Source organism: Battus philenor, unplaced genomic scaffold (assembly GCF_028537555.1).
Source record: "Battus philenor isolate CCGP_79_NKW_IND1 unplaced genomic scaffold, ilBatPhil1.0.hap1 SCAF_12, whole genome shotgun sequence".
Lineage (NCBI taxonomy): Eukaryota > Metazoa > Arthropoda > Insecta > Lepidoptera > Papilionidae > Battus > Battus philenor.
In genome coordinates this window covers 10,492,798-10,509,485 of record NW_027181674.1, presented here as the reverse complement: position 1 = coordinate 10,509,485, position 16,688 = coordinate 10,492,798, and the positions used below count along the sequence as shown (strand labels likewise).

The following is a 16,688-nucleotide window of genomic DNA, read 5'->3' as shown; positions in this document are numbered from 1 at the left end:
GACTTTTAAAAAAGGAGAAGATAGTGACATGATGCTGTTGCTGTAGAAATTTTGGAACACCTGTTTAAAAAAAACACAACAAGTAGTTTTCACAGAACTCACTTCTTGAATTCTGAACTCACCGAAACTGGTTGAAATCTAAAGGTCAGGACTATAAGCGAATGCATGTGCACGTCCTAGTCCTATTTAATTTCTACAGATGTTAGTAGAGAAGATCCGAATTGATGGTTCTGTTCTGTGTTAAAAGCTCGTAATAAGTAATGTCCTTCCAATTCTATCATATACACAATATTACGAGTTAACTCGGGTTTTTCCACAGTGTGTGATCTTCGATTACAACCTTTTTGTTGTATAAGATCCACTGTACATCACATCTATCAATTTCGTGAAAAAAATTCCTGTTTCTTTCAGTGAGTTCGTGTGGTATCCAGATATCAAGTGGTTTTGTATTTGAAAAACTGTTTTGTAGTCAATTTTCAACTTTTCAGCTACGCCTTAAATACTGATAGGCGGATCTTGATCCACGTTTTTTAAAAAAAAAATGGCGTCTATTGTACATGTAACTGCGCGAACAGAGTGCGGTGCATCTTTGACATCAAAACTCCGGTTTCAAAACGTTCAAATCTACTTTATGCTACTTTTACTGACACGGTATTAAATTCATTCAGTCACAATTTTTACGCAGTTTACGATGCATTTTCCTTTTCTTTTCATTTCCCTTTATCGAAGCAAAATTTTAAAATCCATCGAAATATTCATTAGGAACACTCGTAAACATTACGATAAACAGCAGAAAGAGACTCGAAATAAAATTTTATTAAATTGTTTCCTTTTTTAAAATGTAACTTTTTAATGGCACCAAAACACGCAAGAAACAAATAGATTTTATTACAGTTTAAACATATTATTTGCGTAAATAACTTTTTCCCCGACCTAATATGATAATGTTTCACGAAAAAGCAAAGTAAAAGGTGATTGATAACATTTAAACATTTCATCAATTAAACATAATGATGTTCTCTGAGTAAACGTTACATAAGAAAACAACTAGTGATAAAAGAGAACGAACCATTTTTATTTAATCACATTAGTGCCACATGAACCTACCCGATTAATTTTCTAAATAGATAATATGTTAATTCATTTTTAATTCCATTAGGTAAAGAGACGTATAAGGCGTTCACATGATGTTTAATAATTCAGCTGGACCAGTGCCAAATGGCATCACACCGAGTTTTTTTAAACAAATTATATTTCTACATCGAAGTAGGTACTTTTGAATCGTCAAATATGTTAACATTATTAGTAATAAGCTATCCAGCAGATCAGCATTCTATATCTATATAGATGAGAAAAGACCACCGGAAACAAAACAATTGCTACATATAAATAAAATTTAATAATATTTCAGTTATATATTATAATATCAACCATGTAAATATCAACAAACAAACAACGTTCCACACATTTTGCTCAACTAAAAATTCTTGAATTTATTAAATAACATTTATTTAATAAAACAATTTTATTTTAGATTTACAATCAAAAAAAAAGAATGTCTAAGATTTCTTGTGCATTCTAGTTATACATACGTACTTAGATCCTAGAGATGGGTAGCTCGCGAGTTAAAAACAAAAAGTACATATCTTTGCAAAAGATATAATCACTCTCTAGCTGGGATGTGTTTTAATTATATCTCTATATTTTTATGCTCAAGAGTCAATTTTCGTGATGAGTTACGGCTCGTTCAGAGTTAGAGAGAAAGAGACGGGCTTTTATAGCAATTTATACGTAAAAGGGAGAGGCGGATAGCTATGGCATGTTTGTGTTAAAAATATAAACTGCAGATTTTCGGAAGGGCAACATCAAATACATAAAATGCTTAATAAGAATATTTCACACGTTTTATTCCTTCTTTCTGAGTTTTATGTCTGAGTTAGAAGAGCCGAAGATAAAAGTGATATATAACCCAATATCGGAAAGGTATAAATCACTCTTTTCTTGACAGGGATACATTTTGCCCATCTCTATTAGACACTAAAAGAATTTGTTAACTTTTCAGGGCGAAATTTAGGCATTACTTGCAGATTATCATTTTTTATATTTATCACCTGTCTGTCATTTAATTTTTGTAAGTGTTCAAATTTTGGCGCATAAATAATTTGTTATTAAAGGTGTATCAAGAAGCAACTGTTATAATATTAATTTCTTTAAAAACATCTTTCAGGGAAACTGAGTTTTAAGTTTAAATATATAATTTATTTAGGCGCCACTAGCCTATAATACTACCATAGGACAAAATGTTGTTAAAATATCAGAGCGGACTGCTAACTGTTTTACTTTTTTAATTGCAAAGGCGACGGAGCTGAGTTTGCCTGCGAGTGTTGAAAATGGAGATTCCACTGGAGCTTTTTTATCAAGAATTATACCTGAGAAAATTGTTGAGTTGAGAAAATTGGTTCTAACACATAAATATCAATGAAGTAGAACTGGCCGGTTGGGGTCCTATGATATCCATTGAATGATAAAAAGTTGTTTTTCTATAACTTTGAAAAATACTTTTATTGTATGTATAGTCTATTTCATATATATTATGCACAATAATACTCTCCAAATTGGCACATTTTAAGTATTCATAGAATAACCAAGAAAAACAATTTCATCATTATCTCGGATCTTGAGGTTGAAAGGTCCCAAATAGTATCAACCTTTTAGTTTAAACAAGATAATGTGCGCTTACAGATCTACATATTTCATTAATAAATTCCAAAAGAAAAATAAAATCATTTGTTGATTTTAGCAAAATAATTTTAAACAAGTTTAGTATGCATATGCATGTATATGGTAAAATTTACTGTCCTTAAATAGCTTCCTCAAATGATTGATGACATAAAATAGCAAAGGACGTCCGTGTTATAGATACGATAGGTTGGATGGTGGTGGTCTTCCAATTGATTTTACAACGGCCATAACACAGTCTTACACACTGTCACCTTCAATAATAGATTGCAGATTAATTTTTTCTATAAAATGCAAGTTCGGGGACATTCCCGTAGAGTGTTGCACTCACTTTTCATCGATATGGCATTTTCATGTCATTTTGAACGAGATCTTGCGTAAACTAATAAAATTAAAAATGTTCCTTTTTTTATACTATCACGACATTTAACGATATTGTCATCGATTTAATTATCATCAGGTGTGCTCTTTATTATAGTAATATTAAGAAAATTAAAACAATTTTAAATAAAAATTGACAAGCTACTTTTAACACTATTTCATATGGTGCGCCAACCCTGATATTGCAGGCGATGTTATCATCTGACGGACTATACTTGTTTGCCACTTAAAGTTATCGTTATAAATATATTTTCGCGTTTACTATTGAACATTTTTAAAAATATAACAAATTCGAAATTTCCTTAAAGCGGCACGTGTGCAAGCTATCATTGATACGTTGATTTTCGTGAATAACAGAAATAACAAATATGATAGTACTTTTTAATAATTTTTGTCTAAGAAATGTCGAAAGTTTATTTTATTAGCTTTATTATCCTAAAACGCCTTTTTATAGATTCTTCGCCTATTATTAATTATTTAAACTAGTCTTCACTGAAGTATATTTTTTTAAGGATTTCTGGGACGAGAGTTGTAGGGTTTTAACTCGCAATTTTTAGAAGCTGTGATTGAAAATTTATGATGTATAAAATATTTCATTATTACTTTTAAAAAGAATATGTGGATAAACGTAATCGTCGTATGAAGAGCTAGCGCTTGTGATGGTTCAGCCGGTTAAAGTTATAGTTATGAAAAATTACAGAAATAATTAAATTGTTTTTAAAACTACAAATAAAATAAAAATTGCTACATTTACTACTTTGGTTATTACTAATATATTAGAGATAAGCAGACAATATCTAGAACAAAAACGAAAAACGTACTTTAAACATGAATTGGATTTTGAGATATTCATACTGTGCCACATTTACAAAGATCTTATAAGTCATAATTTTATTAATTAATGTAAAGTGAAGTTATAACTGGAATTTACCTTTAGGATACGTTTAAAGATTGATCCAACAAAAATATTTCTCTTATTCGTATGCATTAACTTAAAAAAAACATAAAAAAAGTTTTATAACATGCCACCAAAACATTTAGAGATACAACATTGATCTAAGATTTCAAATAAACCTGGTTTTTCCAGAATGTTCATACTCACAAGGAATTTCTTTTATAAATTTTTTAATTAATAGTTTATTTAATATTATTACGAATGTTGCACGATGCAAAAGATTTTATTTCAAACTAAGGATACCGGTAATGTAATCGTTGGTTTAGACTTTTTTGCTTCGGTTGAGAATTTAAGATACGTAAAAGTTTCAAAAGGCAACGAGAAGTGGGAGTTGATTCAAGACGCATTATGGCCCGGGCGATAAGGATGACCCCGAGGTGATAGTAGGCGTGAAAGAGTATCGGACGGACAAGCGCGGGAGAAGGACGGTGATCTTTGTCGACTGAGACCGTTAATACAATACACAGTAGGCTGCGTGCAACACTGAAGCCCACCTCACTCTAGCCGGCAGCATCATGTTCATTGGCATCACCTCCAGTGGTGGCAACGTTAATTCTCATTACGATTATTTGATTTGAACAAAAGAAAGGTAAGATTTCTTTACGTCTTATCGTAGGTCAATTGTGACAATTATTATCAGGCTTTGAACATAAATAATGAAATATTGCCGTGATCGACTTTATAAGCTCAACCGCTATTTTTATTTGCTGGCGACATGACGTCCTCTCGTGATGAGAGCTGATGATATCTTAAAATACAAGACTAACAAATATTATATTAAAATTAAATACTTGAAAACATATTCTGTTGTATTAATTTTAGATGTTTATTATAAAAATTTATATTACCTAATTTATATTACCACAGCTACCGACTACACAAGTAATCTATAAAAATGGCTCTGGACTTTATTGCTGGATGTATTGGAGGTATGTGCAATTTAACTTGGAATGTTTTCACAAACCCACAGCATTTTATCATTTTTAATACAACTTCTCCAGGTAGCGTTGGAATCGTAGCCGGACATCCTTTGGACACTTTAAAAGTGCACATACAATCGGGAAGAGGTAGTGCACTCGAATGTACCAAGGCTTTATTTAAAGGAGAAATACTTTCAACAGCTTATCGAGGAGTGTGGGCGCCGTTGGGCGGTATAGCAGCCGTAAACGCAATAGTTTTCGGTGCCTATGGTAACACGCGAAGAGCTTTACCCAACCCCGACTCGTTGACAACTCACGCGGTAGCTGGAGCCATCGCTGGCTTTATGCAAAGTTTTATTTGTTCGCCTGTGGAACTCGTAAAAACGCGACAACAACTTGCTAAGCCGGAAGAAAATATGCCCAAGGGAGCATGGGCAGGCACTCGACATATTATCAAAAATGGAGGATTTAAAGCTCTTTTTCGCGGTCTTGGAATTACAGCGGCTCGCGACAGCCCCGCTTTTGCAATTTATTTCACGTCCTATGAAATTATGACCCGAGGAAATCAGTCCGCTTTGAGAGTGTTTACAGCAGGAGGTATTGCAGGAGCACTTTCGTGGATCTTGCTGTATCCAATAGATGTAGTAAAATCTCGGATTCAAGGTGATACGCTTGGAAGGTATTTGAGCGCATGGGATTGTTTTATTAAATCTATACAGAGCGAAGGTTGGCGCTGCATGAGACGTGGCATCGGGGCGGTTACTTTGCGCGCGTTTATAAGCAACGGCGCTTGTTTCTCTGCAGTAGTGTGGACCGAAAGAACCTGGCAATACTGTACTTCGGATAACGCAGTCAAAACATTGGCACAGGCCGCTGCCATTAGCGATGCAGTGCGTCACGAACCCGATTACCTCTGTGATATATTACAATAATAATATAATATAATACAGTACAACAGATTCATTGTTAGTAACTTATAGTAGTTGAATACAAGTTAATGAAAATGATTCAAAAAGTAATACGTGTAGTACTATTTTCATAGAAGTCTGATTGATTATGTGGTTACGGATATGTTTTTATAATCAAAATGATTAACCTTTTCTTTGCTAATTTATTATTAGTTTTATAATTTAGCGATCAATTTTGAATCAAAAAATTATACTTGTTAATAAAAATATGTACAAAATTAATAAAATATTTGTTTGATTTTTTAAGATAAAAATTTAAAAGAAACTTTACGTCTGGGTGAAAACAAAGGAAATTTGTAACATTAAAGTCTTCAGGATTTAGCTAAATTTTTATAGCTGTTTATAACCTTTTTAACAAAATTAGTTTATTACCTTTGAATAAATTAATTAAGTTTTTTTTTATTAATATTAGTTGTATTTGATACTTTAGTTGGATTTGATTTGATATTACATTGATAAATAAAAACATTTAGTCTTAATAGCATATATTTCTCAGAAAAAATTTATACAATCGTCAAAAATTATCCAAAAATACAGAAATGATTCGCATTACGAAATATCACATAATAAATATGCCCGAAACGTTAAAACAAATGTAAATGTTTTAAAAATAAAGGCCTGGTACGTTATAATTTTACAAAACTAATAACTTTACTACATTGTATCTTACTTTTGTATAATACGTCTAATTAAGTGGTTTACACGGTGTTATCTGGAGAGTCGGTAAAAGTTTGCATGATATACCTGGAAGCAAACGCAATAGTTAACAATACAATAGTTTGTGGTTATTGAAAATAATCTAAATGGTTAAAATTAATTAAAAAAAGGTTTTTTCAAAATATGTCATATCAAAATAAACGCAATACGTGTGAGACAAAAACTTAATATTTATAAAATGCAACTTCATAATTTCAAAAAAAGATTGTTTAACTTACCAAAAGTGGACTACTAGTCTATCGATTTGGTATGCCGTCTTTGAATAAAATGACATAGGAATATCCTTCGCAAGAAATTTTTTTTTCAATTAAATCTCGTGAATCTCTCGTGTATTCCTTAAGATTTTATGACATTTTTAAGAACATATTCGTTACATTTCTTATAGTAAAAGAGTCGTCTTTAAAATCTTACTTTTATAATGTGGTCTCTGAATGTTTGCTGACAGTTTCATTGTAAAGACATTTACTTTTACTTTAAAAAATATATGAATAGTTTGTATTAGCATTGCTATCGCTTCATTTAACCTACATATGACACTAAAATTGTGTTACGATTAATGAAGTTGGCGTTTAGCAGGTTATCTATCGTCTTCTTGTTATGCCGATTCATTTATTTATTACTTCAATAAACTTTAATGTGCTAATGATGTAAAATAACATGTTGATCATTCTAAATTTAGAATAATTGAGTAAATGTCAATCACATTTTTCATTGTATCAATTTCATAAAACAGTACAAATTTAAATTACATAAAAAAAATATATCCACTGAATCAGGCACAATTTGTTGTACAAAGAAACTCGTCAGTTATTATTAAAATTATCTGGGAAGTAGGAAAATATTTAATTAATACAATAACGTAACGTTAACGTACGCACTGAAATAATTCAAAAATTTTATTGCGTCTCTATCTTTTCTGTTCGTTGCGGGCATTCAATATAACACAAAGAGGGCTTACCTGGAAAACGTGAGTGTTTTAGAAAAGTGAATTTAGTTTCTATCCTGCTCCATTGGTTGCGGCGGCAGCGGCGGCGGCGGCGGCGGTGGGATTGCCAGGTTGTTGTTGTTCGCCTGGTGCTCCATCAAGCCCAGCTGTTCCAACATATCATCGTTGTCCTCCATTAAATGTACCTTTAAATGTCACATATATTTCTGATCGTAGTCTTTCCATATTAATATAAGTAATTGTTTTTTATTATTATTATTATTTTAATAACAAATTGAGCGTAAGTCGAAAACAAATCGTTGACAAATTATAGTACGGTTTACATGTCAAACCAGGGAAATTAAATATTGTTTATTGATGCTATGTGGACATTTGCAGCGTTTTCGTTAAAGTATTACTGTAGTAATAATATCAAATAAACAAAAATAATACGTATTGCGAAAAACACTCTAATTTAATTATTATGTGTTTAATTTAAAAAAATTCTTCTTCATAATAGTACAATATATTTTTTAATTAATATTTAATTGAGCATGTTTTAACGATATTCTCTTAAAATACTTGAAAATAATTTTTGTGGTTTGTTCTCACTATTATATCGTATCCATCCATTTAGAACTCTGATTTATAAATTGTATACATTCTATGTGGTATTTGTATAAAATGTGCAAAATATTTCATGGTCAATATGTTCTTGCTACATATAGCCCTTAAAAATGACCGGTGTTCTGAATTAGATTGATTTATAAACAATTAGCAGAGATAAAATTATACATGAAATATTTACATATACATCGGTCTAAAGTTTGTCTACTATCAGTTGAATGTGATTACTTATTGCGTATGTGTGCGAGTATATGTAATTTGAAATTGTAGTTGGCGAAGTTTTTTTTATTAAACAAGTCACTAGCACTGTCAACAGATAAAGCCTGAAGATAATCATACACTGACCTTTATTCGCACGTAATAATTATATAACAAGCAAAATAATACCTACTGATTTATTTATTACTAATTTATACATACTACATACTACTAATTTATTAGCATATAAAATGTTATATGGTATCATATTAACCAAATAAAAAAATAATAAAAACAATATAAAATGCGATGCTTATGAATCAAATTTTAATATTTTAAATTAGGTATAAGAACTTGATAGTTTACTAAATAAAATAAGTAAATCTCAAGAAATTTTGCGTCAATAAATGCGATTTCGTCATTTAATTCACGTCAGGCATATGCTTAAGACTGGACTTAAACATACATCTGGCTCTAGAGCCAGGACTGAGTTTTTGCGCAAAAACATAAAAGACTAACATCAGGCAAGGCAGTGCGATGTTGACCATGCCGCGCCGTTTCTGAGAGTAAAATCTTCTGACGCTTTTCCTCCATCAGCCGCTCGCGGTGCTTATGTATGTAATCGTAAACATTTGGCAAGCCCATGATCACACACGCCGACAGCGCCGACCGGTAGATATTCATATCGGTCGCTTCATACCTTTATCAAAACAAGTTCATAAGTTTCTCCAGAGCCATCTACACTAAGCTTCTTTACTCCTGTTATCCCAGAAAAACATTTATACCTAGTACAACTGTATGTCTCAAAACAATCCGATTTCGAACAATGTTAAAATAATTACCAATTGCAATTACTTTTTTATTGATACCATAATGAACGAAGATTTTATTTGTCGCCACAAGTTGGGAACGTACTCAAAGAAGAGTTACCGAGGATTCAATTTGGATTGTTTTCGTAGACAAAACTTTTAAGATAACTCATGCAATAAATAAGGGCTCCGTAATGAATGTCACCTCTTCGGAAAATAACTTTCTCAATGCTGCTCAGAAGTGTAAATGGTAATTGTGCTATAACAAATGTTAAAATAACAAAATTGTAATACATTAATAAAAGTTTCTAGATCGAAAAGCAGACTTTCACTAACCATTCGTTAGTCTTCTCATCATAACACTCCACGTGGTAAATAGTAGTCACGCCATTGAAGCCGCCAATGGCAAATATCATATCATCGATGACCTCAATAGCGAAGTTACTGCGAGGGTTGTACATATCGGGTACGGGGGCCCAAGTGTTTGTCGCCGGGTCGTAAACTTCGCCGCTGCACATTCTCGAAATGCCATTAAATCCACCTATTACGTAAATCTGGAAATACCGTATAACTGTATACGATTATTTCTTAAGATTTCGACTTAAAATTTTAAATTAAGTATCAAATAAAAAAAAGACACAAAATATTTCATCATTATCATCACTATTTCAGCAGCAGAACATCCATTGTTTTAAATAGGTCTCCCTATAAATTTCCAATAAGACCGAGCGGACATTATATTTACATATTTTTTAAATTGAATGAAGAATTAATGTATTCTTGAACTGTCGACATCTTACAACAGTTACGTGAAGACGATAGTAACAACAGATGTACCTAAATACCTTGTTGTGGTAAGCAATGCAGGAGACGCCAGACCTGCGCGAGCGCATGGGTGCCAGGTTCGTCCACTGATTTGTGTCTGGATCATACACCTCGACACTGTTCATGCACTCCTGCCCGTTAAATCCGCCCGTTATGAATATCTTATCTAAAAATCACATTTTTATTACAGAATCAAATACTGAAACAAATTACAAATTATTAAATATTCAAACTTTAAAATAAGGTTTCAATTCAAAAATCTTTGATTCAACATCAATCCATCATAGATTATATCTCATGTTGGCGACAAGTTAAGTCTAACGTCTGTTTGGTTGAAATACCTCAGATCTGAGAAGAAGAGAGGAAGAAACGAAGACGAAGGAAACTCAACGGCACTACGTATTTTTTTATTATGCAATATAATTTTTTTGTAGTACGAGGTGTCTGGTGGCAGGTTTACATTTTCAAATAGGAATATTTTAAAACGTTGTATGGTGATGCTGCAGGAATCGTGCGGATTACTCAGTCATGATGCTGCAGTGCTCGAGTGAGCATCGCGTGTTTACCATCGAGGCATTTGTAAAGAGTAACTGCTTGACTACAATTTGTTTACATTCGATATTCGACTGAGACTTGAAGGAGCAATTGTAAATTTAATTCGTTCGGCTGCAGAGATTAATTGAAAACCACACAATGTCAATAAAAAAAAACAATATTTTGTGAAAACAAATTAGAAATTTACTGTCAAGCGCTGCTGCGCTCGCGTCGGAGCGTTGCGCGTTCATGGGCGCCACTAGCGACCACTGGTTGGTACGGTGGTTGAATCGTTCAGCGGTGTTCTGCCGGTGGTGACCATCGTACCCACCCATCGCGTAGATCGTCTCGCCTAACACCGCCACCGACACGTAGCAACGCCGTGCATTCATCGGGGCGACCTAATAAAAGTTATATTTCATATAGACGGTTCTAGAAACGAGTAATTTGTTTATTGCGACAGTCGTCTGATCCGCCGTCTACTAAAAAATAAACATGTAAAACAAGTGTATTCATCAAGCAGTCTGATACGTAGTTGTTTATAAATATTTCAAATCATTGGCTCTGCTAAAACATCCTTCACTTAAACTAACTTCACTAAAACATCCTAACTACATCTATAAACACAAAAAGATTATAACATACAAAGTTTTTTTAATTATATATATTTTTTTGTTTTAAAAAAAGCGTGTTTTTTTTTCAATAATATGTTATTTGAGTGCAAAAATTTGCTAAATTTTATTCATAGAATATCTTAGAAAATTTGAGACAAGGAGAAAAGAAACTTGTGAACTGTAAATTTACCTCGCGCCAACTCTTGTTAACGGCGTCAAAACAGCGACACGAGTTGAAATAATCCATGCCGTCAAAACCGCCGATAACATAAATGCAGTACCCCAGCACAGCGGTACCATGATAAGCTCGAGGACCAGCAGGATCCACCTCCTCCACCTTACATATACAATTTGTTTGACAAATAAACACGAGCTATATAAATAAATACAATCTAAGAAGGAAATTAGGTTAAGCTTAGTTTTGTAATTTTATTTTTACATTAATTTTATAAATAGTAATACAATACCTTAATCCAGCGGTCAGCACGAGTGTCATACGTTTCGATGAAGGCAGTAGGTGAACCGCCGCTCCATCCGCCAATAGCAAATAAAACCTGAAAGCGTAATTATAAGTATATACGGAAATAAATCGAAATCCGTTAACTTTATGTGCCGCCAGCTAACGATTCATCCCTCCAGGGACATTTCAGTCCAAAGAGACCCCAGGGATGATGCGCTGACATATATATGTATATATATAGACATCAGTAATCTTTACCGGTTGGAAAATAATACCAAACAAACTGTAATTTATTACTCAAGATTTTCTTTAATCTTAACGTTACTTTATTAAAAGCTAATTTACCTCATGAGGGACTCTCGGCCGAGCAATCTCTGGTGTGGCTACTTCTCCATCTCTTTGAGCTATCATCTCCAGGTCGTAAAGGAATTTCAATGTTTCTATTATAATCGGACGTGACCCCTCGTTACCAGTTACATAAGGATGGTCCTTAACGTTCTCTAGAAAAAACTTTACACAAAAAATATTTTAAAACGGGTTTTAAAACCTCATTAAATAAATAGTAAACATGTAACAAAAAAATATGTTCAACAAATATTTTCGTAGTTATAAAATAAAACAATAATTCTTTAGAATACTAAAGACAAATGCTTTAATTTCTAAATGTTTTCTGGAATTATTTACACCGTTAAATCCACAGTACACTCTATTAACTTAGAATATTTTAAATATTGCGAGTTGACCCATTGATAACACGCAAGTTTCCTTCTAAATCCTTTCACCCCCTCTTATCGGAAGTCTTGATTTTAATATCTCTAAATTATGTATTTTTTTATACTTAACAGCATTTTGGGGTTTGATTGCTTAAGGTGTAATGCGTTTAACATAACATATGTAAGTAAACGAGTAGTATATGCAAGGCGGTAGACGCGGAGCAGGTAGGTTCGTCACTTCTTGGACTGAAGACAGTTAAAGTCGCGGGGAGTGGCTGGGCGGCGGCAGCGCAAGGACGGTTATTGTAACGATCCTTGGGAAAGACCTATGTCAGCAGTGGGCGTCTATCGGCTGATTTGACTATGATGTAAGTATATAAATCTTTATATCTCCTTTAATAACTTTTTATCAGAATTATGCTTACTTGTGTGTCAAGCAGGCCGAGACGTATGCTGCCCATAAGCTTAACGGTGTGCTGCCAGCGTTGGTCGGGCTCGTAGTTGACCCAGCGTAGCACCGCGTCCCACACTACTTCCTCGCTCTTAACATTAAGTTCATCTTCCAGTATAATCGCGTTAAGTTCATCGAGAGGCAGGTGTAAAAATTCGTCGCTCTGTGTTGCAACTGTTACGTAATACCTTAAAAGATAGCGACGAGCGTCGGCTTCTAGTTTGTAGCAGAAAACGCGTCTGTAAAGAAATCGCACAAATTAAAGTTAATACAATACCAATAAAAAAAATAAAAGATAAATTCAATAATTCAGCGAAGGTGCCAGTGTATAACTTTCACTCGTCGATAATTGAATCCACTATAATACGGTAGCTTTGCTACATTAATAGTTCAGTAATAAACAACTATTTGTAAAAACACCAGACTTTTCTTAGCAAATACTGCCAATAATTACAGTAGAACTCTTACAGAAGAATTCTTTTCTGGCAAAATTTCAACTTTTATTACTTTACTCTTTCCCATTTGTTTCTCTCTGCAACACCATATGGGTCTGGTGGATGCAGCTATGAAATTACCTAGCCCCGGAACCTATCATCTCGTGTCCCAAAGTACAGACAAGTGTAGCAAAGATTTTGTGTCACAAAACTTGTACAGTAAGTAACAATACACCTTGCACTTGTAATTAGCCATTCCACTCATCAGGAGGAAATCAAAATAGACCATGAAATCGTAATGGACATATGTAGAGTATTACTGCCGTCGGGTGAACGGTTATGGTATAATAGTTCATAGAATCACCTGGCGAACATCATAATTCCCAGACAGTTTTTCGGGTTGAGCGAGGCCCGCAGATGGTCGCAGCATAGCTGGAGGACGCCGAGGAAGGCCAGATAGTCAGCGGTCATGAGCAGCTCGTGCACGTTGGTGTCGGTGACGTCGATGCGGCGCAGGTACGCGTACTCTATCAGCAGCAGCAAGATCTCGGAGCGCACGCCCGATATCAGCACGTCGCTCTGCTCGCGGGAGTGCAGCGTGGTCGTGAATAGAGCCCTGCAAGTGTTATATTTTTCAAATGCTGAAGTTGTAGCTAATTCATATTGTATGGTGTTATTGACCTTGAGATACACCTTGGTTAACCACGGCTACTTCTTGTCTGATTAACGATAAAGGTTTTCCCGATAAGTTTAGGTAATAACGGTTTTCTTCCACTATTGACTTTCACATATTACGAGGAATAGTTATATTTTATTTAAAACTTACGCAGTATATACCTGATGGTGTTCGAAACTATCTTTCTTGAAGTTACTAACGTAAGTCACGATTTTTAATTACTGAGATTTTACTGTATATGTATACAGTAAAAGCTTAGTAATTACATACATGTAGTGTATGTCTATCCAAGAATAATTGGTTATAAGTGTAAACGTTTTAAAAGGGTGAATGTATGGCTCATTTGCTGTTAAATAATGTATGATGAAACACTTACAGAAAGATTATCAATTGGTACAAAAATAATAAATAACGTTATGAAAATGTAATGTAAATATTTTCACAAAATTCGTATTATAGTAGATTAAAATTAATCACTGTTTACTATCTGTTCCATCAGTCTGTGTACAGCCAAAAGTTATTTATTCATCGTCCGCATTTCAATAGAAAAAAAATAAAGTAAAAATGTTAGAGAGATCGCTTTGCATGATGAAAAAGGATATAAAAATTCAAAAACTTTTTGTTGACAAATTAGCTATACATTCACCTATTCAAAGCTTTTACGCCTTTAACCGAACATCGTGTAGATAACCCTTTTCAGAATATTTCAACAGACTATCTAACTTATTGCAACGACACCGTCAATAACAGTCGCCGAACAGTACCGCGCAAGCATTGCTACTAAAATTGCAGCAAGAAGCAGAAACATAACGGAACATAACATTTTGTTCTGACAAAAAATATGATAAATTTCATTTCTTTTCTGGTCGGCTCTTCGCAGCAGATTAGTATTCCTAGCCGGCGGTAGCTTAATACTTATATGTAACATAATGTTAAAATAATTGACGATTCCGAAGTGCGTGTAAAGGCCTATTGGAATAAAGATATTTTGAATTAATATTTGGACTAACAGGAAGTACGGACTGCAGGCGGAAAGTATTGCGCGGTGGACTGGGAAGGCGGCGCCGTCGTCCGCGCGCACCACGGCGTCACACAGCAGCCGGCACTCGCGCAGCCGGTGCAGAGCCTGCATCGCTGCCACCGACATGCACCGCCCGGTCTCGCGACCCGCCGTCTGCCGGCCGACCCTCGTTATATTTTTTTGAACTTACACTACTGCCCAAATGGCATTTGCAGATTTCGCGAGAAGAATCAAGACACCGAGGGCGTTTAGTCTAAAACCTCTTAGGTTAGCGAAGGTTGAAGGCTGCCTGGGGAGCGTCTACGTGGGCCGCTAAATCGAGAGACCGCGAGCTCTTGCCTAGGCAGACGCTCCATGGAGTGACTAGGCTCAATGGCCCTCTCGACAGGACCTCAGCTTGGGCTGTCGCTCACCGATCGACTGTTATTGGTTACGGAAGAATTTCAACTCTCGATCTTACAACATGCATTTATCATTACCCTAAAAAATAAATTTTAAAGATTTGATTGATACAATCATTTCTCAGCTAACGTACGGTTTGTGAGAGAGATTTTTAGATTTTTTATCAGAAAATAATAATAAAGTTATTTAAAAATATGGGATACACGATAACCACAATTGATTATCCAATATCGAATGAATTGATCATCTATTATATATTAATTTGAAAGAAATAAGTGAAAGATAGGATCTGATTCAATTATATCTTGGTCTTCCAATATAGAAAAATGTAAAAAAAGGTTGTCAACAACAATATTGTTTCTATTTACCTATATTAAAATTTATAGTATTTTCTTGCATTATTATTTACTACCATCTAAAAAAAAGCTAAAACATATTAATAATATGTTTACATAATGATTTATAAATAAAAATGAACATTTTTTTTCTGTGAAAGCTATGCGCATCTACAGTTGGATGGGGAATCCTTCATAAATAGTTTGGACGATGACTTACAGTGTTATTCGGGTCGGTGTCCATATTTTACGATTCTAACGCATAGTCATCATTAAAAAATTGCTACACTTTAAAAAAGACCTTAAACGCAAAACGAAACGAGTCGCGATACAATTGAGATTTGGCTTCGTAAATTTGTAAAAAATATGCGTAAAAAAATTAATAAAAATAGCGAGATCAAGTCATTTGATAAAACATTTTAGGTTAGCAAAAAAATGGTACGTGAATGACATGCATGTCAAACCTTTTTCTTCCAGATGACATTACTGGACAACAGTATTTTCATTTTCAGTGCGGCTGCCTTGTTAACATCAAAAAATTTTTATTACGTTTTTTTCTCATGTAAAAGTCTACTTTTAAGTCGTTCAAAAAGTTTGTATATGTTAAAGTCTATAGTTTCACGAAGATTATTCAGTTTTACTGCGGAATGGATAACATATAGACATATTTATAAATTAAGATATCTACAAATAAGCAGCACAAGCTAGCAATAGTGAATAAAACATTACATGAATATGAATTAGGCCGGAATTAAGAAGTTTAATTATAGCAAACGATTGCGCCATGGTTCCATCATCACGGGCACCGTCGCATTAGAATGTTGACCACGTACCGAGTGGCAATATTGCTGTCTTTAACCTAGTAAATTCATCTTCATAGAACGCCCGCCTAAGCAACTAAGGAGCACAGCGACCCCTCGATCCGGTATCCAACGAAATTTCCAACGTTACGACATTATATTTACGTAAACAGTCTTCAAGATT

General features: G+C 34.0%; 2 protein-coding genes across 2 annotated transcripts; one reads left to right on the top strand and one right to left on the bottom strand.

The window, feature by feature from the left end:
• The first annotated feature begins 4,238 nt into the window (after window positions 1-4,238).
• On the top strand, window positions 4,239-6,112 carry LOC137932674 (mitochondrial basic amino acids transporter-like). Its single transcript, XM_068776303.1, has 3 exons — window positions 4,239-4,664; window positions 4,943-5,004; window positions 5,077-6,112. The coding sequence occupies exons 2-3, from the start codon at window positions 4,971-4,973 to the stop codon at window positions 5,925-5,927; spliced, it is 885 nt and encodes a 294-aa protein (XP_068632404.1). The 5' UTR covers window positions 4,239-4,664; window positions 4,943-4,970; the 3' UTR covers window positions 5,928-6,112.
• Window positions 6,113-6,545: 433 nt separating this feature from the next.
• klhl10 (kelch-like protein 10) lies at window positions 6,546-15,987 on the bottom strand. Its single transcript, XM_068776302.1, has 13 exons — window positions 15,925-15,987; window positions 14,957-15,120; window positions 13,635-13,886; window positions 12,811-13,075; window positions 12,018-12,182; window positions 11,680-11,766; window positions 11,403-11,549; window positions 10,807-10,999; window positions 10,085-10,230; window positions 9,576-9,793; window positions 8,950-9,130; window positions 7,639-7,811; window positions 6,546-6,707 (listed from the first exon to the last, which is right to left on the bottom strand). Exons 1-12 carry the CDS (start codon window positions 15,946-15,948, stop codon window positions 7,671-7,673), a joined length of 1,983 nt encoding a protein of 660 aa, XP_068632403.1. The 5' UTR covers window positions 15,949-15,987; the 3' UTR covers window positions 6,546-6,707; window positions 7,639-7,670.
• Window positions 15,988-16,688: the final 701 nt, after the last annotated feature.

Coding starts and splice junctions, on each gene's coding strand:
- LOC137932674 (XM_068776303.1), top strand. CDS start 4,971: ATGGCTCTGGACTTTATTGCTGGATGTATTGGAG. Junction 5,005..5,076: donor TATTGCTGGATGTATTGGAG/GTATGTGCAATT, acceptor CAACTTCTCCAG/GTAGCGTTGGAATCGTAGCC.
- klhl10 (XM_068776302.1), bottom strand. CDS start 15,948: ATGGACACCGACCCGAATAACACT. Junction 12,183..12,810: donor TCGGCCTGCTTGACACACAA/GTAAGCATAATT, acceptor TTTTGTGTAAAG/TTTTTTCTAGAGAACGTTAA. Junction 7,812..8,949: donor ATCGCACTGCCTTGCCTGAT/GTTAGTCTTTTA, acceptor TGACATTTAAAG/GTACATTTAATGGAGGACAA.